Consider the following 24,481-nt stretch of genomic DNA (forward strand, 5'->3'; position numbering starts at 1 on the left):
GGTCCCACTCCTGGTCTGTACCACAGAGCCTTAGTATGATTCCTGCATCAGCAATAATGGTGATCATTTGCCAAGCAGGTGGGAAAAAAGTCCTCAGAAAAGCCCTGAAGGAAGTGCAAAGTCCAGGTTGAGAGGCCTCAGCAGGACAAGACACTTAGGGCCTGTGTCTGCTTCCAGGGCTCCAGTTCCTAGTTCTCTAATGGGGTTTGGTGCCCTTGACACATGTTATCTTCTTTAAGAAAACGCAACATCCCCAAGGTGAAATATAAACCTGTGCAGTTTTTGTAAAGCAATATATACAGAGAGATATGCTTTAAATAATGTCCCCCACGAAAGCTTTGTTTAAAAAAAAAGAAGAAGAAGAAGCAAACAACAACAGTAGTTGAAGACAGCTAAGCAATTACTAACACATGGATATCAACATTGAGGCAGGTGAAATGTAAGGCCCTTTCCCCCAGTTTTCTGCAAGTGCACTCCGCACCTTAGATCTGCTACAGGGTAGGCATCTAAATAATTCTCAGATTTCTGATGAATACTGAGGGCAAAGTACTTAATAAAGAGACTAAAGGTAGAGGGAGGAAACAGTCATACACAAACCTTGCTTCTGGTCGCTAGCTGCAGTGACAGGGGTGCTGGCAGCGAGATGAGCGCTCTCCACAGTCCCATATATCACAGGGCTGTGCTCGGGGACCTGGCTGGGCAGCTGCTGGGATTTGAAGTACAAAAAAGGGTGATAATGAGCATGGGAACATTAAAAACTAGCAACATGGAACCCAAGCAAGGAGAGACACAAAGGTGCAAGAGTCCACAAAATTAAAAGAAAAGCAGGGTTAGGAGTACACAGGACAACTGAATAAAAGCAGGGGAGAGAAGGACAGAGGCAGCAGGGAGGGGAGGAAAAGAGATGATTACTATTAACCATAGCATGAGAAGACAGCCCAGGCATCCACACATCCACTCCGGTGTTCCTTCCAAGCCCACGCTGACTTCCAGCAGTAATGGCTGCCAAAGTAGGGCAGGATGCCATGCTGGGACAGGATTTAACAACTTCCCACACAGACAAAAAGTTTTGGTCAACTTCACTTATAAAATACCAAGCAAAGCACCTCATCTGCCCAAAGCAGGGCAGACAAAGCACAGGAAGACTTTAAAATCCAGTAACTAATTAAACAAACAAAGCCAAAAGGCCTAGGTTACTCTAACTGCCACTAAGACTTCCAATGAAATTCAATGTGCAAAGGAGCTGACAGCATTTTCACCTTCACGACAGCAGCAGCTCTGTGGAAGCTTCCAAAAACACAATATCCAAGTCATATCTCTGGCTTCTCAGGGCAAGGAAAAACTCTCATTTTACACTAGGCCATTCTCTTGGGCTAAAAAGTGCCTACCAAAATCGGAGCAAGCAGGTGGAAGAAACTATAGTCACTGTGCAACTTAGAGGGAATGGAATTAATGCAAGATAAGACAAACACGCTCATTTGTATCCCACTCTGGGCAAGTGTGCATCTGGACTTGAGGGTTACACAGACAAGCCTCAATAGAAAGCAGTGTCTTTACTAGGGACCTAAGGTCCATTTCTGGTTGCTCATTATCCTGTACTGAGTTCTAAGAGGATTGCCACAGAAGCCCTGCACTGCTCTGTGTGGGGATTGACCAATATAGGATGACTGAGATATGGGTATGTTTAGGTAAACAGGGCCATTTAAGGCTGAACTGTTTACAGTTCAGTATCTGTCTTAAGCGTCTTTAAGTGGAACTGTAAATGGGAAAGATCATTTACAATAGATAAAATATAATAATACTTTCTATACACAGCTGTAGGTGTAGAGGGAATACATGAGAAAGGAGTAATGCTACAATTTTGCACATGTATTAGACAATGAAAGTGTTCATAAACAGCTACATAGATCCATAAATCTCTCTATCACTAAGGATTTTCCACCTAAAATGCACTAAAACAGTATGCATGAAATAAAGTCTTATTCACTTATTTCAAACAGGCTCTTGCTGTATTGCCCAGGTGCCTACGAAGTCCTAAACTCAAGCGGTCCACTTGTCTCAGCCTTTAGAGAGGGCAATAGGTGTCTATACCCTCAGGGTGAACCATTGCTGGGAATCTGATCCCACCACAGCCTCTTGCATGGGCAAGCACTCTAATCCCTAACAGTCCTAGAGACAAGCATCCTAAGAAAGGGAGAGTAGAAGAATGGATCCGGCTCCACGGTGGTGACACATGCCTTTAAGCCTTTAATCCCAGCACTCAGGAGGCAGAGGCAAGCGGATTTCTATGAGTTCGAGACCAAGCCTGGTCTACCAAGCAAGTTCCAGGACAGGCTTCCAAACAATACAGAGAAACCCTGTCTCGAAAAACAAAAAACAACAAAAACAAAAAGAATGGATCACTTAGTAATGTTGTCTGTCACATAAATATAAAGACTGGAATACTCGTGTAAAACCTGGATGTGGTGACATACACCTGTAACCTCAGAGGGAGGGGGATGGCAATGAATGATCAACAGCTTATTCATTGGTCAGCCTGTCTAGGTTAATGTTTCAGTGAGAGACTAAGTCTCAAAAAAATGAGGTGGAGGAAGGCATTCGACCCATGTAAAAAAAAGCATTCCTATAATTCCAGGCCAGGGAGTGAGGTGGGAGGGTGCTGGCCACACTGCTGGATACCTCAAAGCTCACTGGCCATCCAACATACCTAATTCATCAACTTCAGGTTCAATGAAATCATGTTTCAAAAAATTAAAGGCATTCAGGCATGGTGGCATATGCCTTTAATCCCAGCACTTTGGAGGCAGAAGAAGGCGGATCTCTGTGAGTTCAAGGACAGCCTGGTCTATAGAACCAGTTCCAGGACAGCCAAGGCTATTACACAGTAACACACTACCTTGAAACACAGAAACAAAAACAAAAACAAACAAAAAAAGGTGGATAGTGGCACAAATGTTATACGAATAACCAATCATTTTCTTATCGGACTTAAGGTCCATTCGATGGGATGGAACTCATACCTAAAATTGCTAAAGTAGCCAAGAACCTGACACTAGATGGACTACAGGTCCTGTAGGAATATCTACTACTATTATTAAGTGAACAAAGCAATGAAAATGAGTCCTAATAACATATTGCTAGCCCAATAGATTGGTGCTTCCCTTTGCCCTCATCAGAGAAGCTGCTTCTTGCAGCAGATATGAAACATACAAAGACTCACAACTGGAAGATGGGCAGAGAGTGAGAGACTTTGGAGCACTCAGCCCCAAAGAGGATGCCTTCATCAAACTCCCTTCTCTCAGGGCTCAGGGATTTATATGGAAGAAAACTGATAAAGACTATAAGAGCCAGAGGCAGTGGGTGACTCCAAGCAAACTCCAAGGCAGGCCCAACCCATGCCCAGGAGTAGCTGACCCATAAAAATGTATTTCATTGGGGGAGGGAACCCACAGGACTTTTGTTTCAATTATTTTGTCTTATTTGTGTGGGTGACACAGCTCTCATGCACATGCAAGAGAGACGAACAGAGCAAAAGTGAGCACACACACTCAAAGCAAATGGATGAAGTTGGGTGGATGGGGGGAGAGAAGATAGGGGGATTGGAGGGAAGGGAAAGAATATGACCAAAATATATTAAAAATTAATAAAATAAAAAGATGGATACTGATCAAGAGAAGATACCCAATACTATTCTCAGATCTCTGCATAGACTCACACGATGACAACTTGCACAGAGGTGTAGAATACACACTCAGGTTCATACATGCACACTGGCAAGCACACTCATGCACATATGTAGGAGCACAACTGAGATGACATCTTTAGTGAGCAGGAGTTCAGAGTCCAGGTACCCACTGGCAAAGTAGTAAACACGCAGGCTCTGAGCAAATGCTGCCGGTGGCTCAGCTGTGTAATGAAGATGCACTACAGGGTCTGTACCATTTTAAACTTGAAAATTTCATACTTGATAATGTCACAAAAGTGACAGTATTAACATAGCAAATGCTTTAATCTCAGTCAATCACCATGAGCCCAACAGAGAAATCCTCTATCTTCCCAAACCACGAATAATCATGGACTGTTTCACCCAACAAATCATGAAACTTAGAAGTACACTAAATATGGAGACTCTAATATGAGCATCTGGACCCATGTAAAGAAACTAAGTTCCACCAAGAATACATTTATACATTCATAGGATTCCCCAAATCACTTACTTCGGGTAACATTCCCTTTCAGTGGGAATAAAAAAAATTTCTGAAAGGGCAACTTGAATGAAAATATGAATAATAAAGATGACAAAAAGTCACAGTTAAAGATTAGGGTGGCCGGGCACTGGGGGCGCAAGCCTTTAATCCCAGTACTCGGGAGGCAGAGGCAGGCGGATCTCTGTGAGTTCACGGACAGTCTGGTCTACAAAGTTGAGTTCCAGGACAGCCTCCAAAACAATACAGAAAAACCCTGTCTTGAAAAACGGAAGGAAGGAAAGGAGGGAGGGAGGGAGGGAGGGAGGGAGGGAAGGAGGGAGGGAGGGAGGGAGGAGGAAAGGAAGAAAAAAAAGAAATAGCTGGAGGATAAGAAATCAATATGTGGAAACTGTGTAGCTTGGTGCCCATGAATTGCCTGTACTAGAACAAACACTCGGTCATTTACATGCCATGCACAGCTGCCTCTCTGCTGGAATGCTCCTACTGACAGTACCAGAAACATGGCAACAAAGTGAAATATTCACTACAAGTCATGATAGAAAATGTATGCCCACCTTTTTACCAATGAGAAGAAGACAAAGACTCCCAATAGTTATGTAAAAATAAGCAATAAGTAAAAGGCATTCACTGCCAAATTAAGATACCACTTGAACGTCACATATTCTATCTGTTCCGGTTTAACTGATTTTGTAAAAAGCCCATTCAGAAACTTTAGAATAATCCTCATACAAAGTGTCTCACATATTTAACGTATATAGACCCAGAGAATAAATAGGCATGGCTTTCACTGAGAAACACCTAAGCCAAACAGCAAAATAGTAGCACAAGTAAGAAAAAAAGCATGTTTCTTCCACAAGTCAGACAGAATTTCCCACAGTTACTCAGCTGTGTTCACCATGTACAAAACACAGACAGCCTACAGGAAACTAAGAAAAATGCTCCACAAATGTATGGACCCAATATCTGATCAAGGGAAATAAACATCAAGAAAAAAAGCACAAATATAATCAATAGAATTCACCTGGCTATAAAAGTGATATTATTGGAGGGCTAAACAGTTCAAAGACAGGTCAACCGGGGTCTTACTGTATGAGAGGCTGCATCTAAGAAAATAATGTTAGGCTGAGCTGGAGGGGGGCGTGTGAATGGGAGGCACAGGGAGGCCTGCAGGAGGAGGTACAGGAAGAGGAATTTCAGGCAGAAGAGAAGTTTATGTGGAGGCTCTGATTAGAAGATTATGAAGTGAATGGTTTGATGAGGGATGTCCTTCTGTATACTGTGAATACATGTTTCTCTTATTGGCTGATGAAAAAAGCTGTTTCAGCCAATGGACAAGCAGGAGATAACCAGGCAGGAAGATAGGTGGGGCTACCAGACTAGGAGAAGGCTGGGAAGAGAAAACGCAGGATGTGAGGCTGCCTATGAAGAAAGATACTTAGGCATCACCAGTAAGCCAAGACCATGTGGAGATGCATAGATTAATAGAAATGGGGTAGTAATTAAGAGAGAACTAGCCAATAAGAAGCCTAAGCCATCGGCCAGTTCATAGTTAATGTGTGTTTATTTAGTACTAAATGTATGCAAAACCAGGTAGGACAGAAACATCCATCTTCAATAGTCAAAGGAAAACTGGAAGTGCCAGCAAGCTAGCAGAAGATGCAGGCAATTCAGAACACAATATGACCTGCAGGCAAAACCTCAGGTTAAGGTTTTGGTCTCTACAGCAATGGAAAAGAGAGGGATGGTATTTTCCCAGCAATGCAACACAATTAGAATTTTGCTTTAAAAACTATCTCCAAGGCATCAGCTGTTAAAATCCCTCAGCTGTTAAAGAGGAAGTGGGTTGTTCCCAAGGCACACATGGTGGCTAACAACGACTGTAACTTTAGTCCCAGGGAATATGATGCCCTTTTTTGGTCTCCGTGGGCAATGAGCAGGCACTCAGTACAAATATATACATGCAGGCAAACCACTCATACATATAAAATAAGCATTTACAATTTTAAAAGTAACAACTAATTCTGACTGTTCATGGATGGTCCACTGGAGGGAAGAGTAAACAGCACACATCTATAAGGTCAATGCTGTAGTGTGAAGGAAGTTGTCTGGGTGGTGCTGAGAGGCTAAGGGGATTAGACATAAATATAGGAAAGACCCTGACAGGCTTCAGTCATTGAGCATATGGTATGTTAGGAGGACTCAGCCTATGAAGGGAGAGGGATGACAAGGAGACAGTAAGATTTGGTTTCTGTTATATATGAGGGTGGGGAGAAAAACGCATAATTAAATCACCCTCAAAATGCTATGGCACACCACATTATAAAGACTTAAGTACAAAGTTGGCCAAATGTCTTTAGTTAGTTAGGGTTTCTACTGCTGTGAAGAGACACCGTGACCACAGCAACTCTTAAAAAGGAAAACATTTAACTGAGGTGAGCAGCTTATAGTTTCAGAGTTCAGTCCATTATCATGGTGGGAAGCATGGCAGAGTGCAGCGAGACGTGGTGCTGGAGAAGGAACTGCTACATGTTGCTATGCAAGTCACAGTAGTAGACTATCTCACTGGGTATGACTTGAGCATGCAAGACCTCAAACCCCGCCTCCAAGATGACACACTTCCTCCAACAAGACCACACCCACTCCAATAATGCCGTACCTCATAGTGCCACACCCTTTGGGGGTCATTGTCTTCCAAACAACACATCAAGGAACCCAGAACTCTTAAGAACTGCCACAAATGCAATATAGAATGGCACAACCAATCACTTCCTAACCTGGGAGTGGTCACAATGATTAACAATTGACAGCAATAAAGTGACAATGAACAAGAAGCTAATTCTCAGGAGAATTACAGAACTAAGGACTGGAATACATGGCATTATCTACGCAATTTTAGATCAGGAGGGGTGGGGGTGTGGTCAAAGCAAAGCCCCAAAACACAAATCATTAAGGGGTGTCACACCCTTCTTCAATTGCAGTACTCAGGGATCAAAGACTTAAGTATTTATGAGTACAAGGCCAGCCACAGCAACACAGTGAGACCCGGCCTTAAACAAGCCCAAACAAGCAATGCTAAAAATGTGAGAATACAAATATGTAAAAGCTTCTATGTATCAAAACGGACCATTAATAAAGTTAAAAGAAGACTAGCAAATAGGAGAAACATACCATTGCTGCAATTCCTGTCTGAAGTTTGTTGCTGGAAAAGTAATTTGCCAATGCAACAGTGTATTGGGGTTTGGCCTGACCCTAAACCCCAGGGCACATCCCACGCCTCTCCCCCTCCCATCCCAACAACAGCAAGGCAGCTGGGCCCAACCCTAACTCTGGTAGGACTCCATTGCTCTAATGATTATGTCATAAGGGTTCCTGAATGTATTCAAGTGTAATAAGGGGTCTGTTAGGGTCCAACGGGTGTGATGGCAACTACTTTTTTTGACTTTTTGAAACAGGTTTTCTCTGTATTATTTTGGAGCCTGTCCTGGAACTCGCTGACAAGGGCCAGAGAAAGCTCTTACTCGCTCGGTAGACCAGGCTGGTCTCGAACTCATAGAGATCCACCTGGCTCTGCCTCCCGAGTACTGGGATTAAAGGTGTGCGCCACCAACACCCAGCTCACACACAGCAATTTCTAAGCCAGACAGGGCTACATAGTGAGATCCTATCTCATAACAAAGTAAGAAATAGAACAAACAACAATGGCGACAACAAAAAATCCAGAAAACTGTTAAGGAACATTAGTTTAAAATGTGCTACATTCTTTTATGCTGTGGACTATTTGTCCCATGATGCAACTATGGTGTTGAATTCTTTTATGTTGCATTTGTTTAACTCTGTGAAGCTGTGTTACTTTGCCTGCCTAAAACACCTGATTGGTCTAATAAAGACTTGAATGGATAATAGCAAGACAGGAAAAACCAGGAGAAGAAATCTAGGCTCAAAAAAAGAGAAGTGAGAAAAGGAGAAGGAGAAGAGGATGCCAGGGGCCAGCCACCCAGTCAGTCATGGAGTAAGAAGGAAAGAACAGTATATAGACTAAAGAAAGGTGAGAAACCAAGAGGCAAAACATAGTTCAAGAGAAACAGGATAATTTAAGTTAGAAAAGCTGGTTAGAAACAAGGCCAGGAATTCATAAGCAAGAATAAGCCTCTATGTATTTATATGAAAGCTGGGTGGTAGGCCCCAAAGAGTGAAGAAAAAAACAACAACAACAAGAAACTAACTGCAGAAAACAAACTAATGGTCTGTTATAAAAAGCAAACTATCCCTTTAGGACTGCCAGCCCTCACTCACTCCTACTTTCTGTTTGGGTGGAGCTTTCAGGCTTGTCCCTGCATGGTCTTGGAAATCCATTTTTTTCTCTCTCCAAACCCCGCCCACTCAAGAGAGTCTCCAAGCAAAGGAAAGGCACCAAAAAGCCTAGTTCTACATTCCTGGTGACTATTGCAGCTTCTCCCCTGAAGTTGCCAGCCACCCAAGTTCCTGACTAAGTTGGGGAGCACAAACTCAGTTTTCATTGGATATGTTATCACCCCTCACCTACAATTCATAAAACTTTCCTGCCCTGGCCTGGGTGCTGAATTTATCTGGCCTCCTCCTCTGAGATAGGAAAACCCACCCACCCAGGAGTTGCTTTGCTCAATATACCTGTGGAGATATTTTGTTTGTGCTTTACCAAATAAAGCTAGCCTGAAGATCAGAGGACGAAGCTAGCCACTAGTTAACCATAAACGTCAGGCAGTAGTGGCACATTCTTTTAATCCCAGCACCTGGGATCTCATGCCTTGAGTCCCAGAATTCAGGAGGGAGAGACATAAAGTGATATGACTGGGCAGAGGGAAGATATAAGGCAAGAGGAGACAGGAACTCAACCCTTCAGTCTGAGGATTCAGTAGAGGTAAGAAGACTCTTTAGTGGCTGGCTCCTTTATTTCCCTGACCTTTCAGCATTTACCTGATATCTGACTCTGGGTTTTTATTATTAAGAAGAAATAGAATTTGCACTACATGTACCTGTTGTTATACTTTTTCTATTCTGTTTGATCTGGTTTACTAAGTCGCAGAGAAGCTGGTGGCGGGGAGGGGGGCACACTGTAGAATTCTAACCTATTACTTCCCATCCACCTTCTGCCATGAAATGATACAGAAGGAAGGATTAAGCCAAAAACAAACACTGTAAGATCTCGTTGCCTTCACAATCACCAGTCAAACATACTTCTATGGTTTACAAACTAACAAGTGCACAGTATTCTGTCACAGCAGCGAAAAACAATCTATACCAAGTATGCCGGAGGTGGTGGTGCACGCCTTTAATCCTAGGACTCAGGAGGCAGAGGTAGGTGGATCTCTGAGTTTGAGGCCAGCCTGGTCTACATAGTGAGTTCTAGGATAACCAGGACTGTTACCTAAACAAACATACAAAATGAATGGCTCTTGCAAATAACTCAAATATTACCCATAAACAAGTATGTAAAAGAGAGATAATGTAGACAGTGGTGCATGCCTTTAGTCCAAATCTCTATGGATTTAAGGCTAGCCTGGTCTAGAGTTAGTTCTGGGACAGCAGAAGCTACACAGACAATCCGTGTCTTGAAAAGCAGTTCCCCACCCCACCCCACCCCTGCCACAAAAGATATTAGTTACAAACTGGCTTGCACAAACCCAAATGTATGAAATATATACATGCATACATGTGGAGTGAAAGGAGTCTGAAAAGATGTCATGGCACCTCATGACCTGGGTCATAACCCGCTTTACTTCTCTTCACTGTTACTTTCAGTGATTATCATCTGTAGATGTACAAACACAAAATTATTTTTTGTTTATGCTTTTTTGTAAAGATAAGACTCATATCCCAGGCTGGCCTTGAACTCACTAGATAGCTGAACATGACCTTCCTGATTCTACAAGCTCTGGGATTAAGGGCATGTGCTACCACACCCAAGTAAGTTGTTTTAATGTTGCAGACATCATAAATGACACATCAGAGATGCTGACTCTCCACATGTATGAGCATCAGTTTCTGGATGGTACAGTTTCCCCATCACTGCTCACGACCTGACATTTGAAAGCAGGCAGAAGACAGAACTATGCAGACCTGCTTTCTTACAGCTGTGACCCCCCCACGGTCCAGAGAGCATGTAAGGTAAAGCTCACACTCCAAAGCAAAGGCTAACTCAGAATTTAATGGACTACAGTTTACATAAACAGGAAAACAAAATCTAACAAGACAAATGGTTTATGTAACTAACCTAAAGCACGCTTCCGCAGAACAGGATTAAGAAAGCACAGAAGTGGAGGGATGGCTCAGTGGTTAAGACCCCTGGCTGCTCTTCCAAAGGACCTAAGTTCAATTCCCAGCACCCACATGGTGGCTCACAACTCTGTAATGAGATCTGGTGTCCTCTTCTGGTGTACATGCATATAGGCAGGTGGATCTCTGTGAGTTCAAGGCCGGGCTGGACCGACAGCCTCCAAAATAATACAGAGAAACCCTATCTCGTAACACACCCCCCAAAAAAGCATAGAAGTGGTCTGAAGTCACTGGAGTTTCCCAATTGCTTTACAAAAACGGGAAAATCTAAGCTATATTTTTAAAATTAGATACTTACCAAAAACAGACTAAGTGAAAGTCATTTCACCAGTACATTTCACTCTAAACAACAGGACAGTTTAACAGGCCCTGTTCACCATAACATCATTTAAACACAAAGAATGTACGCCAGCTTAGTCCCCAGGGCTTATCACATTATTGAACCACATTATTTAATTCAAGGGCTGGTACAAAAACTACTGTATTAAAGAGGGACAATGTCCAACTTCATAACTCCTATCTTACTGTAGCCACCTTTAAAACCCACAATATGCTTCCCAGAAGGGAGTGATGAATTCACCAGTGCCAATGACATGGACGACAAGATGGTGATTTTAGAAGTTAAGACTTTTCATATTGCTCTGCCCCCAAACTGTACAAGCAGGAACTTCCCTCCTCACTAGTAACACAAACAGCAGTGAACCTAGGCATCCAACATATCATGAGGAAGCAATTAACTGTTAAAGCATAAAATAACTTAGTAATAAATGGTCATAGGTTTCCATTTCCCGGAGGCCTGTGTAGAGTACTTCTGTAAAGGGCAACTCGCCTGCTGGCTTTGGCAACTACAGAAGAGGATTTACCTTTCAAGATGTGCCAGCAATCCAGTTTCCAACCTTTCCCTGACCCAAGCTCTTTGGCGCAGGACCCTTTCCCAAGTTTTAGCTTTGTTTTACTCTAAGGGTGACCCTAAAACAGATGAGAGAAAGAAAGGGGGGAGGAAGGGGTGGACGGTGAGAGGGAATAAGATGAAAAACATTTTTTAAAATGTATTTTGGGGCTGGAGAATTGATTTAGTACTTAAGAGCACGTATTGCTATCATAGAGGACCCAGGTTCAATTCCTAGCAATCACATGGTGGCTCATAGACCTCTGTAACTCCAGTTCCAGGGGATCCAACACTCTCTTCTGGCCTCCACAGGCACCAGACACAACATAATACATGCACACATGTGCATCGACACACACACACACACACACACACACACACACACACACACACACACACACGCACACACTTGGCAAACACTCATACTAGATATAATTTTAAAAAATAAATAAAATATAATGAATGCATTATTAAAGGAATTTTTGATATATCAGTACTCCACTGGGCATATACTTTTTTTTTTTTAATGCTACCTGTCAAGTGTCCTCTGGAAATTCTGAGGACAGGAGCATCCTTTGGGCACTAACGCCATCAACAATGGTCAAGTGACTTGCTGCTGGGGAGAGGGGGAAATAATGACATTTCTTTTTTCCCACTGTAATAGTTAACACTCTTGAGTAAGGTCAATATAAGGTCATATCAGAGCAGGGACCAGCACCATGCATTCTACTGTCCTAACACCGTCCATGCATCTATACTCATGCATACACTCAGCCCCATAGTCATAGGAAGCATGCTTTCTACATGTGTGACATATAATCTGTAAAGTCACACGAGAGGTCACTTAAGAACTTAGTAAGGAAGATAGTCTGAAGTTCTACTGACTCTACAGGACAGAATAGCAATAGTGAAAATTCTCTTTGTTCCCTGTATTTTCATCATGTGGAGCCCAAGGTCATTCCTGTCAATCAATACTCAGCTGGTACCAGTGATGACCATCAATGAAACAGGCCTGAGATCGATTCACATTCTGTAAGCTTTGCCCAGCTAACTTCCATGCATGGCTGTTAGTGAGAGGCTTCATGGTCCTCATCTCACCAATAGAAAAGCTAACACAACCATGATGACAATAACACAACCCATGACAGGTAAAGAACTTCCTCCTTCACCAGAGCCCCATGAAGATGCCTAACAGTGAACACTCACGAACCTTATGGAGGCATGGTCCAATCTACTCACCTTCTGTCTTTCTTCTTCACTCTGCCCTCTGGTTGAGCTATTTGATGACTTTATACTTCCCGTAACCTACTGACAGGATCCCCGACACCAACAGCATCCATGAACAATGTGTGTTTTAATTCAGCTATTTTAAGTTACTCAGCTGACCCACAGACCCAAGGCAAACTGTAGCTGTACTCTCACTCTTAACAGAGAGCCTTCAAGACCACATCAAGAAAAATACAGCACTAAACTGTTTGTCAAGCTCTCCCACATATACTCCTACATTATAATTTATCTTGAACAGTGAAGCTTGTCTTGACAATTCTGTCTATCTTCCCTCCCCATCTTCTGGAGTTCCTTATACTGTCTCACCTAACAAGCAGTAATAGGGGTCTGTGATCTGCCACTCTGGAGCCTAAGCAATGCTGTACAACTCCTGAACACAAAGGGCTGGTAACTAGCTTACCTATGGTTAGCATACACAATTGTGTTTGGCCTAAGAGAAGAGAGGTGATGGCCCAATGTGCAATGGCCAGATGCCAAGCAGGATAAAGCACTGTTAAGAGTTTCTTGCAGATGAGTGTACATTTCTGCCATGCTGTTCCTCAGAAGGCTGCACAGAAGGACTGCTGTGAGTCTGAGGCCACTTAGAGCTACACAATGAGACCTTATTTCAGAAAAGACCACGAAAACAAGAACAGTCACTCTTGGTAATAAGAGCTGAAAGTTGGTATTGGGAACATTCCTTCTGAGACTCCTTCTGGGGAACAAGTAGAGATGCTGAGTGTGGGACAAGCAGACTCCAGTGTAGGAGCTATGGACACTCATCTGCTACTGTGGCTACTCTGAGCTAAAGGGCTGTCAGTCAACAGCGAGCAGACAAGCCAGATGTCAGCAGTGGCCATTTGGAACACTCCGTGGATTCCTTGAAAAACAGAAACAAAAGAACTACAGTTACAGATGATTGCCTCAGCTCTTGAAGACACAGCCAACCAGGTCTGCTAGAGTTGTCAGTTTGTGCTAGCACAGACCATGATGGATTCCAGATGACCCTGTAGCTGTTTCCATCTGGGACAAAAGGGGAGCACTTCGCTTGTTGGCCTAGAAGAAAGGCTGCTGTAACTGATGCTAAGGAGGCAAGACTGTGATTGGAATAGACAGAAACCTTTGTTTGCACGCAACCTCAAACACTTCTCCTGCTCCATAAGCAGGCTGTTCAGGCTCAAGTAGTGAATTTGCAGGGGACACTTTCCAGTGATGTGACACAGGTCCAATAAAAGGCTTCAGAAGTTGTAACTCGCCTGCTTTCAGTTGCATGGGCTGAGCTCACAAAAAATAAAGAAATAGAAAGATGTCTTCAATGGTGGCGAGGGTCAGCAGGAATGTCACTAAGAGATGGGCAGGCGAGGCGACCATGGCTGCTGGGCAGCAAAAGAGCAAGCGGCTGAATGGCTCAAGAATAGCCAGGACTGAAGGAGGTGAAAGGAAGACGGCACGGAAGGGCAGAGGCCCAAGACCGAGGATAAAGACTGCTGCAGGACCACAGGGATACGAACTGTGGAGCCTGGTCACTGGGAGAGCTCCAGAAAGCTACTAGGTCTTTATAAGTAAGAACTGTAACACTAAGGGCTAAGGAATCCTGACTGCCAGGTCTAAATAAGAGCCCTAACACTGGCTGCATCAAGGACACAGGAATCCCCACTTCAGAGGCCTACATAAAGACTGTTAACACTAGAGGGCGCCACCCACTCTCAAATACCCAGGGAAATATGCTGCCTGCACCACCTCACCTACCTACAATTTTATCTGGACAGATTGAAAACAAGAGGGTACACAAAAAGACTCTTGGCATTGCACTATGACACAGAAGGCTGTCCATACAATAGTTCTTAAACCAGAAAGTCATTCAAGATGGATCTCAAGGCTGGGTGTGATGGTGCATACCTTTAATCCCAGATCTCAATAGGCAAAGCCAGGCAGCTCTCTAGGAGTTCGAGACCAGCCTGGAGATCCTGAGACTGTGTCAAAAGAAAGAAGGAAGGGAGGGGAGGGAAGGGGAGGGGAGGGAGGAAGGAAGGAAGGAAGGAAGGAAGGAAGGAAGGAAGGAAGGAAGGAAGGAAGGAAGGAAGGAAAAAGAGGTAGGTCTGGAATTGTCTCCAACTTGGAGATGGTACATTCTCTAGGCTCAATGCTAAGCATTGTTCTTTCTGGTAAAAGAATTCAGTGCCAACATCAGAACCTGAAGCCTTATAGAAAACAACAGACTAGTTTCTCACACAGAGTGAATATTTTTTGGCATGACATAACAAGGTGGGTCCCTGTCTATGTGACTTCCCAGAAATGAAGGCAAGAGTTGTCATGCTTCTGATGTTATTTTTCTTATGAGGAAAAACATACATATCAATTAAAAAGCTATGTATCCATCCCACAAGTTCCATGTACATACAAAGACAAGATTTATATGTGTGGATTCAAATGCAATGTCACTTAATAGAAGACACTTATGGAACATAGATGAGACAATACTCAAAGAGAAGCACTTCCGCTGCAATCACCGACTACGTGTCTTGACCTGCTCCAAATGCAGTCAATGAGTTTCATGTTACGCTGATACCAGCACTTGTGTTCATACCCACGGTCTGAGGAAGAGCAGGTAGGACTGAACAAGAGCTGAAAGAGCATAGGATCACACTTGCAAGATTAACAGACAAGAGCATGTTGGCTGGAGAGATGGCTCCACTATCAAAAGCACTCACAGTTATTGTAGAGGGTCTGAGTCTGGCTCCCAACACCTACATCAGGCAGCTCACAGTAGCTTATAACTCCATCTTCTGACCTCAAAGGGCAGCCGCACACAAGTAAGACATAGAAACACACACACACACACACACACACACACACACACACACACACACACAATCTTAAAAAACTAAACAAAACACAAAAACCAACCAGACGCACTTTACCAAAAATTAAAATGGAGAAAGACACACACTTTCAAGTTGAGAAGTTAAGGATAAATCAACCGGTGTTGTCAACTACGCCCTATTTTAACTGACGTTTAAAAAAAGACTCAAATGTGAATGCCCTGATCAGCCAACTGCAACCTTTGCTATAGTGTTAGACATGGCCTTCTAACAGGCCATCCATGTAGGTCATTTCAAATTAGAAACTCTCCCTATTGCATGTGCAATTCCAGAGAAGAAACCACACTCTTAATCATTCAGATTTGGAATGTTCAAGGAGGACAACTTTTTAAAAAGAAGTTCTATAGCAATCTTGAAACTCTCTTATCTAGGTGGCCACATAGTCTTCCCATCTTCTCTGTAATGGAGACCGAGACAAACCATCATCATCCAGGGAGGATCATCACTTCCGAGTGAAACACACCATTACAGCACAGACCCCACTTCAAGCTGACTCAAGTCCATGGTTTTTACGGGTTCTAAATTGAAGTAGCAATCAATGTCCTCAATACGTAAGTGCACTTCTTTCAGGCTCTATGACTATGCTAAAGTTGGTGGTTCACCACTGTGATATTTCCTCTGTATTGCCTGTTTGTGCACTGGTTCTGGGGATGCTCCTCTTCCAGCCACAGAGGAAAAGCAAAGCATGCCCCACGCTGCTTCTGTCTGTAGAACTCTAGGCAACTGAGCAAATATGAAGGTCACCCAGCAACGAAGTGATGTTTCAAATTTGGGAAACCAAGTTTTTTATTACAAGTTAGTTTGCTAAAAACTAGTTCCTCCTGGGATGCTTGTATTTCTTCACCAATCCCGACAAAACATCCGTACAGCTCTTGGAAATAACGAGAGCTGATATACTCTACACAAGAAACTCATCTGTGTAGGTCTTGAACAGCGAGCAATGCCTGTGATCCCTCCAAAGTCACTCTAACAGAGGTAATCAACTGAAGACTGCAGTCTGCTACAATGCTTAAATTCTCAATGTCTCATCATCCTACTCCACAGCATTCCTTCTAAGGGTCTACAGTGAACTCAGAAAATGCTCATTCAATGAGGTGGTTTCCACACAAACACAGCTCCTTTGAATAACATGCAACAGTTCCATAGGGCAACAGTTCCATAGGAAGAGGGACAGCAACCCGGCTCTGAATGTGTATCCAATACACAGAAACATCACCAATACACCTTCAAGCAATTTGTAACGAGAAACGTGTCTGTTTTAGTGATACTCAGGCTATAGGGAAACCGACATAAGTGGGAAGTACACAAATTGTCTACAGGAAGAGAGCCAGTAAAGGTCAGTGAACAAGTGCCTGGCACCCACCATGCTCACTCTACTTACCTGAGGAGGAGTAGGTGTGGATGTAGGTCTTCCTATAGGTGGAGTGGGATTTCTGCTGCCACCACCAGACATAATCTCCTCTGTTATGTCTTTACCTCCCTGATTTGGATCGCGAATTCTTATCTACAAAGTTAAATAAAATGTTAAGTATAAATCTGGGTGTCTGTGTACCAGATTTAGATGATAAATTAAAGGTAAAATGGAATTAACTATCAAGTTTGTCAATCTCCACCCAGGACTGTACTTTAAAACCACAGAACTATATAGCGTCATTTCAAAAAATTGTAGGCAACAAGAACTAAATGTAAGATCAAGGAAAGTAGGGCTGAGCTGACTAAATTTCTAGGTCAAAAAAGTAAAATACCTATCCTTGTGTAAGATTGCCAAATACACTGATTTTACTTATAGAACCAGAGATTATCTTGAGAATAACAAAGCTCCTGAGTAAGTTTTAAATACTCTGAATGGTTCTCTGAAGTTTACTGACAAAACATACACATTTGCTATGATTGAGTATGGGACTTCACCTGCACTTAACTTTGTACACTTTTAAAGGGTGCTGGCTGCAGTGTGCTCTGTACACTGTATGCTTCTGTAAGGATGCTGGCTGTACTGCTAATGTGTCCAATTAAATGCCCAGACACATCATTCAGGCCAACTGAGAACAGAACAGTTCAATATTATCTTACGTCTGTACAGTAAGTTATCCAAACACCACTAGGAAGGATGAGGCAGATGGAAATATGCTGAGAAGGACTGCCATGCTGGAAAATGGAACATGGCAGAGTGGCAAGAGCTTCCTATGTGAACTTCCAACGGCTCTTCCTGCGTACAGATGGCAAAGAGGATGATGCTGAAATGATGATGGGGTACCTGGGTCTAGGATCTCACAGCTGGGACAGGTGAGGGAAGTAGGTTCCCGTCTGAATTGTATTGCCTGCACAGCATACTGAGGTAACTACTTTCTTAAAAACTTCAGAGAAGTCACTATCAAAAAACATCTGGAAGACTACAGGGAAGCAATTGTTTGTTTATTTTTCAAACTGTCTTTCTATGTAGCCCAGGGTGGCCTTGAACTCACTATGGAAGCCAGGTTGCTCTCAAACTAGGTCAATCCTCCTACCTCAGCCACCCCAGCGTTCAGATAATAAGTGTGTGCCAACACACCCAGCTTTCTCTTCTCTTATTAATGGCATTTATCATCACTACCTTCTAGTTCCGATAGCACCATTTCTTTCTGCGTTGCAGAATGCTACTCAGTAAACTTTACTGCACGGACGAAGCACATGAAAGCTCCGTTTCTTGCCTGCAGTGTCATGCTAAATTGGAGTGTTCTGTTTACTGTGACATACTCAAAAGTTATTTGTTTCTAGCCAAAGCACCACATTTGAATCCTTTCATTTGTTTTAAATAAGAGTACTTTGGGAGCACTGGGCAGTTCCACTCCACTCTGTAGGGCCTGCGTATCTGTGGGAATCACCTATTGTGTATGTTCTGTAGGGTAAAACACTGGAAGGCAATCTTCTACAAAACACTCTGCAATTCCCATTTTATGTCACTGTGCTCCTAGGCTCTTGAGTGTGTATTATTAGACAGAGGGAACAGCCTTATAATGTATGTAAATAAATATATTTACTAAATTCTGCTTTGTGTTTCTGTCTTCCCCCTCCTGGTGACTCTTTGGGATTCAAGCTACTTTTACTTTGGAGCTACTGTTTCCTTCTGGCATTTCAAACTTGATCCTCAGCACTGCAGCAAAAGAGAGCCAGGATCTGAGAAAGGAGCCAAGGGTACATTCAAACATGCAGTATGCCTGGCTGGGAAAACATGACACTAAGGGAAAGGGGATGCCGTTTCTCGCCTGGTGCCCATATAAATACTCTAGGCTGAGGGGATGCCGTTTCTCGCCTGGTACCCATATAAACACTCTAGGCTGAGGTGAGAGATGGTGATACAAGGGAGAAGAAGAAATGGCGCGGTCACTTCTGTGAACTCAAGTTAATAATGATTGGATAAGCTTATTTGAGAAATGATTATATGCCCCAATTTATGACAAATCAATGAAGATCTCTTACAGTTTTTTTCTCTCTCTTGGCGGGAGGGGGCTGTTGCTGCGTAGGCACTATGATAGGTGCTGACTGATACACTGGCTGACTTGGGTAAAAAGGCGTTCCTAAGGAATCAGAACAAAATGAGAAGCATTCAGTTATTTGTCAAACACTACAGGCCTGCAATGGCACGGAGCCCCTGAACAAGCTCTTGGGGAAATGAAAGCAAACTACTAAGGATTCCTCTTCTTTTCAAACAGGGTCTTGACCTGCAAGTCAGATCCCCCGCCTCTGCCTCCTGATCCATGGGATATAGGCCCAAGTCACCAAAAATATGGGCAGCATTCTCAATCTCTCTCCTACAGCTATTAAAGTAGTAAAGCAATTACTCCTAAAATATATAATATCTCTACACAGTCATAAAAATCTAAATAAAAACAGCTCAGTGCCTAATTCCTGCAGAGAAACACAAGAATATTCCTTCTCAAACACGACCTGGGTTACAGCATTGTTTACAATTTTGGGGCCCACAGCCTTCAGCAGCGACTCCCAAGCAAGGACTCAAGTGACTGTCTTTCTGGGCCTTTGGTTTGGGATAGAGGTGACCCAAATTCTTCAGTATGAAGGGCCACAGTGGCAAACTGATTAGGTGAAGGGTCACAGCTGAGGCAGGTCACTGGTTAGGATCCCCGCAAGTCCTTAAGACAAGGGTTTTAACAAAAGATAGCTGAGAAGACAATGTCCCAAGAACAGCCAAATTCCAATCTGAGTTTCACTTTGTACAAACTCAAGGCTGTATCTCCCTTCTACCTGCTCCCTCGTCCTACTCCCATTCCCCATACACACTGACCACAATCACATCCAAGTTAATCACACACTTGGCTCATGCTTTGACTCTATTGCCCAACAGCCAAAATTATCTTCTCCTCAAATCTAGATATACAAGGGTTTGTTAATATCCAAAATATAGGATACTGTTCTAATTACTATCAAATCATGGTACATAGAGCAGGGGATAGAAGAGGGGAGGGGGTAGTGCAAAATTAGAAATAAAACCTAAAGATCGGCTGAAGACTGGATAATGGTACGGAAGACAACATATTTAGAAACAAAAAAAAAATGGTAAAGGGATTTTATGTTTATTTTGCCTGAGGGAGACATGTACCGTGAAAGAAAGTGCCAGGAACAAAAAGGTTTCAGTTTTGGAGATGCTGATTACTAGTCCCTAGACAGGCATGAACTAGTTACCCTATGTATGTCTTCCTAGGGAATCAAGGCAGACCTTGAACTTCCCAATTCTCCCATCTCCACAATCCCAATCAGAAACCTGTATCATGACACCTAGTTTATGTGGTATTGGTGGTAGAACCTAGGCCTTTGTGCATATTAAGCAAGCAGTCTGCCAACTGAGCTGCATCATCAGCCTCTAGAGTTAATAATTTTGTAATTAGTAAAAGCTTTGTCTGTTTTTTAAGAATAGTTGCTCTGTTTATCCCTGGTTGTCCTGAAACTCTCGCTGTAGATCAGGCTCAAGATCCATCTGCCTCTGCCTCTCAAGTGCTGGGATTAAAGGAGTAAAGGCTTTTGTAATGAACAACATCAGAACCCTGAGACTAGATAAAACAAAAATGTGCACAGATAAAGAAGCCCAAGATGACATCTTTGTCAGAGGTCACAAAAGCAAGAAAAACCTGCCAGGAGGGAAAGGAAAACAAAGGCAAGAGAGGCAGGTATTCAAGAATGAGACAGGCATGGGGATTGGATGGGTGCATGCTGTCATCCCAGCACTCAGAAGCTAGGGGGGCAAGATCCTGAGTTCAAATCCAGCTTGGACTATAGAATAAAATTTTGTCTCAAGAAATCAAACAGATGAACAGAAACAGAAGATCGGGTAGCTTTGTGAGCCTGAAGGCTGGGCTAAGCTGTCAAAGCTGAAAGCATCCTGTCCAAAGTTGCCTGGAGATAAGGTTTGACAGGGACTAAGAAGAAAGACAGAGAAGATTGTAAAGATAGACACCTGACACCCCCCCCCTTTTTTTTTAACTCCTTAAAAAGTTTGCTGAGCTATGCAATGGTGGTACACAAATTCAATTCCAGCACCTGGGAGGCAGAGAAGTAGGCAGGTCTCTGAATCCTAGGTCAGTTTGGTCAAAAACTTCCAGGCCAAACAGGGCTGCACAATAAGACTGTTGTCTTTTGTTGTTGTTTTTTAAGACAGTGTTTCTTTGTGTAGTCGGGAACTTGATTAGTAGACCAGGCTGTCCTCAAACTCAGGGATCTGCCTGTCTCTGCCTCTTAGGTGCTGGGATTAAAGGAGTACACCAGGACAACCAGGCTAAAACTCTGTCTTTTAAATTTGATGTTTGCTTAGAAAAGAAACACAGAAACAAGGCCATCACTGTGTGATTGTTAAGTATTGGATATAAAGGCTATGTCCTCCCTGGTGACTAACCCTAAGGCAAAGCCTGAACGTGACACTGCAGAAAAGAGAGACGGGTGAGAACACCACCCTTGGATGATTTGGATAGACCGGGTTCTGAGGCACAGGAAGGAACATCTAATGTCATCGCGCTGTAATTGTCTCCAAATGTAGCTTCCTGGGAGCTGTGCAAGGTTCTTTGGGTATCTGTGGCATCTGGTGAAGTGGTTTGGAAAAGTTCTAGGCAGAGAGTTACAGAAAGTTCAATGGGAAAGAAACGCTTCTGCTCCCCTCCTCCCCCTACGGCAAGCACACATCACTGTTCATACAGACTCAGACCAACAGTTCCAAATCATCCTGGCAGTCATCACCTCCTACAGAAGACAAACCCACAAACTGGTTTTAAACACTGTTGGACCAGCACAGGCTGCTCACTGGGCCAGACTTCCCAGGCGAAGAGAAATGAAATACAAAAGGTGACACTAGTGAACAGAACAGAGAAAGCTGCTTTGTCACATATCCACCAGACAGCTGATCAATCCACAAGGTACAAACTGCCAATCTCAGCACAGGGTAAGCAGAGACAATGAAACATGGAATCCTGTCAGCTATGGGTACCAGTAGAATGGGAAACTGCACCAGATGACAATTCATTTAAAAACTAACCCAAATTCTGAGACGGCCAAGAATACATAGGAACATATAGCTATTAAAAATGAGAATATTTATCACTTTAGTTCACATCTCTTGACCTCAAGGTTCTTGAGTGGGAAACAAGATAGGGTTGCTCAGAACAGGAGTCAGTCAGCAACAGCCTAAAGGCAAAGTCTACCTATTTTATAAATAGGTGCTATACTGAAGACACCTCTGTCTAGTAGCATTTACTATCTGCAGCAGAGATGCCTACCACCTGGTCCTTCCCAGACAATCCCAGCGGTTATCCAAACCAGGCCACATGAAGAGTTGAAACAATGTGGGCAAAACTCACGTACTAAGAACCACGAAATACAAATATACATTTCTCTGGGACAGGGGCTTTGCTGGCCTGGAATCTGCCTATGGAGTGCTGTGATTAAAGACATTTGCTATTAAACCCAAACCTACCTACATACTCTTAAAGGTTGCTCAACTTGAGATCTTTATAAATAACTTGCTATTTTTAAATTACTTCTACCTTCTTGTTTAAAGCGTCTCCCAATATAAAATAATAGTGACTACAAATAGCATTTTTTTTGTAAAAAAGCTCTTACTGGCAAAATTAACAATGTCCTAATCCTATATTGGTTCAGCTTTTATTTTAGGAATGTAGTCATTTTACTTGCCTAGAATACTGAAAGCTGTTGGAATTACTGATGCACTCATACTCAGTATTTAAGGTTTGATCCTCTTGGTAGAATTCCAAGCATAACAACCTGATGTGTACTGTGAGATGCTGGAAGACACAAATATCTTGATAACTGTATTCTTCAAAATACCTAATACATCATAATTCTGAAAAAAAAAAACTAGGAAATTTGCACTGGCCTTAGACATGGAGATAATGTAGTGATTAAATATCCAGCTTGGCACAACTGCAAAAGAAACGTAATTTTACCTCATAATATACTCAGAAAAAGTTATGCCACTATACATCAACATCCCAAAACTCAGAACTTTTTGCTGGAAAACAAAACAAATGCCTCTTGGGAGCCTGGTTTCCCCACACAAAGCACAGCTCCAATGCACTCACAGGTTCCCAAACGATGAGCCAGAGCTCCTCAGTGGCTCAGGGGAAAAAAGGAAAAGTACAGAAAGGCGAAGAATACAAGGGGAAGACTAGGCTGAAGTTGCAGGAGCAGGGCCAGATAGAGGGCAAATTCTCTTTCATCACCTTTATCAATATTACTACTATCACTAACCATATATACCCTCAAGAATCTAAAATCTCTGCCAACATGGGACATCACTACCTAAGGTTGGCATGAGTGTTCAGTACCCTACTTACCTAAAATTTTTTAAGAACTCTTCAAGAATTATACCTTTTCTGAGGCTGAGGAAAGAGAATCATAAACCTGGAACCAAGCCACTAAGGCGCTGGCTGAAAATCCAGCTTTTCAAAAGGGTGGGAATGTAACTCTATGAGAGAACACATACCTAAGATTTCCTCCTGGGAGACAGGGCTTGGACAATGAGAAAGAGATTCAAAGAAGGAGAGGGAAAGATTGCCACAGCCTCACCAGGAGATGCGTGAAGCATCTATAACTAATGTACCAGAACTCTGAATCATGATGAAGCACATTAACTGATAACACATTTTTTAAAAGTGTCCATCCCAAAGATGAAAGAATGTGAGCAGAAATGCAATGTATGACTCATTCTAAAAATAAGACTATACTATTTTTAAAAGAAACAAATAATTGTGGCTTTTTTACGGTGAAGAAGGAGGGCAAGATCGCTGAGAGAGGGTCCTGCCAACAACATGCCTGATAACCAGATGCCCAGAGTACACAAAGTGGAGGGAAGGAGCCACTTCTGCAAGGTGACCTGTGTCCTGTACGTGCGTGCACACGCATACACACACACACGGGGGGGGGGGGAGTCTTCTAAATACCCAGCAATTTTATGATATTGGAGACAGTTAAGTGCCCACTGGAAATAAATGGAAAGGAAAGTAGCACACTGTTCATGTTTTTTCTGAGCTACTGTAGCTTTCTGCATTCTATTCTTTGAATTCTCACCACTATCTTGGTTACTTATATAGTGAAATAAGACCATTTCTCATGTAGGAAACTATTTTAGAACAGATGATGTTCTGCCTACAAGATGGATATAGAACATAACCAATAATTTATTTGTGGGGAAGGGATCCCTCAAAAGGAACAGATGTCAATCTATCACACCTGAGTTGAAACTTCCTATCAACATAGAGCTGCTTCATAAAGAAGAATATAGAGTACTTAGAACAGAAACAAAAGCCAGTTTTTTAAAAGATTTATTTATTATGTATGCCATGTTCTGCTGGCAAGCATGCCTCCAGGCCAGAAGAGGGCGCCAGATCTCATTACAGACGGTTGTGAGTCACCATGCGGTTGCTGGG

The 24,481-nt window shown here is 42.8% G+C and overlaps 1 protein-coding gene across 20 annotated transcripts in view; it reads right to left on the reverse strand.

The window, feature by feature from the left end:
• The window catches only part of Eif4g3 (eukaryotic translation initiation factor 4 gamma 3), a 210,279-nt gene that overhangs the window by 88,945 nt on the left and 96,853 nt on the right, over positions 1-24,481 (reverse strand). For 14 of the 20 annotated variants that reach the window (XM_040756302.1, XM_040756301.1, XM_040756299.1 and 11 more), the window contains 3 exons: positions 19,014-19,111; positions 16,939-17,061; positions 598-706 (listed from right to left, as the gene is read on the reverse strand). In XM_040756302.1, coding sequence (XP_040612236.1) covers positions 598-706; positions 16,939-17,061; positions 19,014-19,111 — 330 coding nt within the window. The remainder of the gene's footprint in view (positions 1-597; positions 707-16,938; positions 17,062-19,013; positions 19,112-24,481) is intronic. The other 6 variants (XM_040756300.1, XM_040756294.1, XM_040756291.1 and 3 more) reach the window with 2 other exon arrangements.

Source organism: Mesocricetus auratus, unplaced genomic scaffold, assembly GCF_017639785.1.
Source record: "Mesocricetus auratus isolate SY011 unplaced genomic scaffold, BCM_Maur_2.0 Super-Scaffold_100014, whole genome shotgun sequence".
Taxonomy (NCBI): Eukaryota; Metazoa; Chordata; class Mammalia; order Rodentia; family Cricetidae; genus Mesocricetus; species Mesocricetus auratus.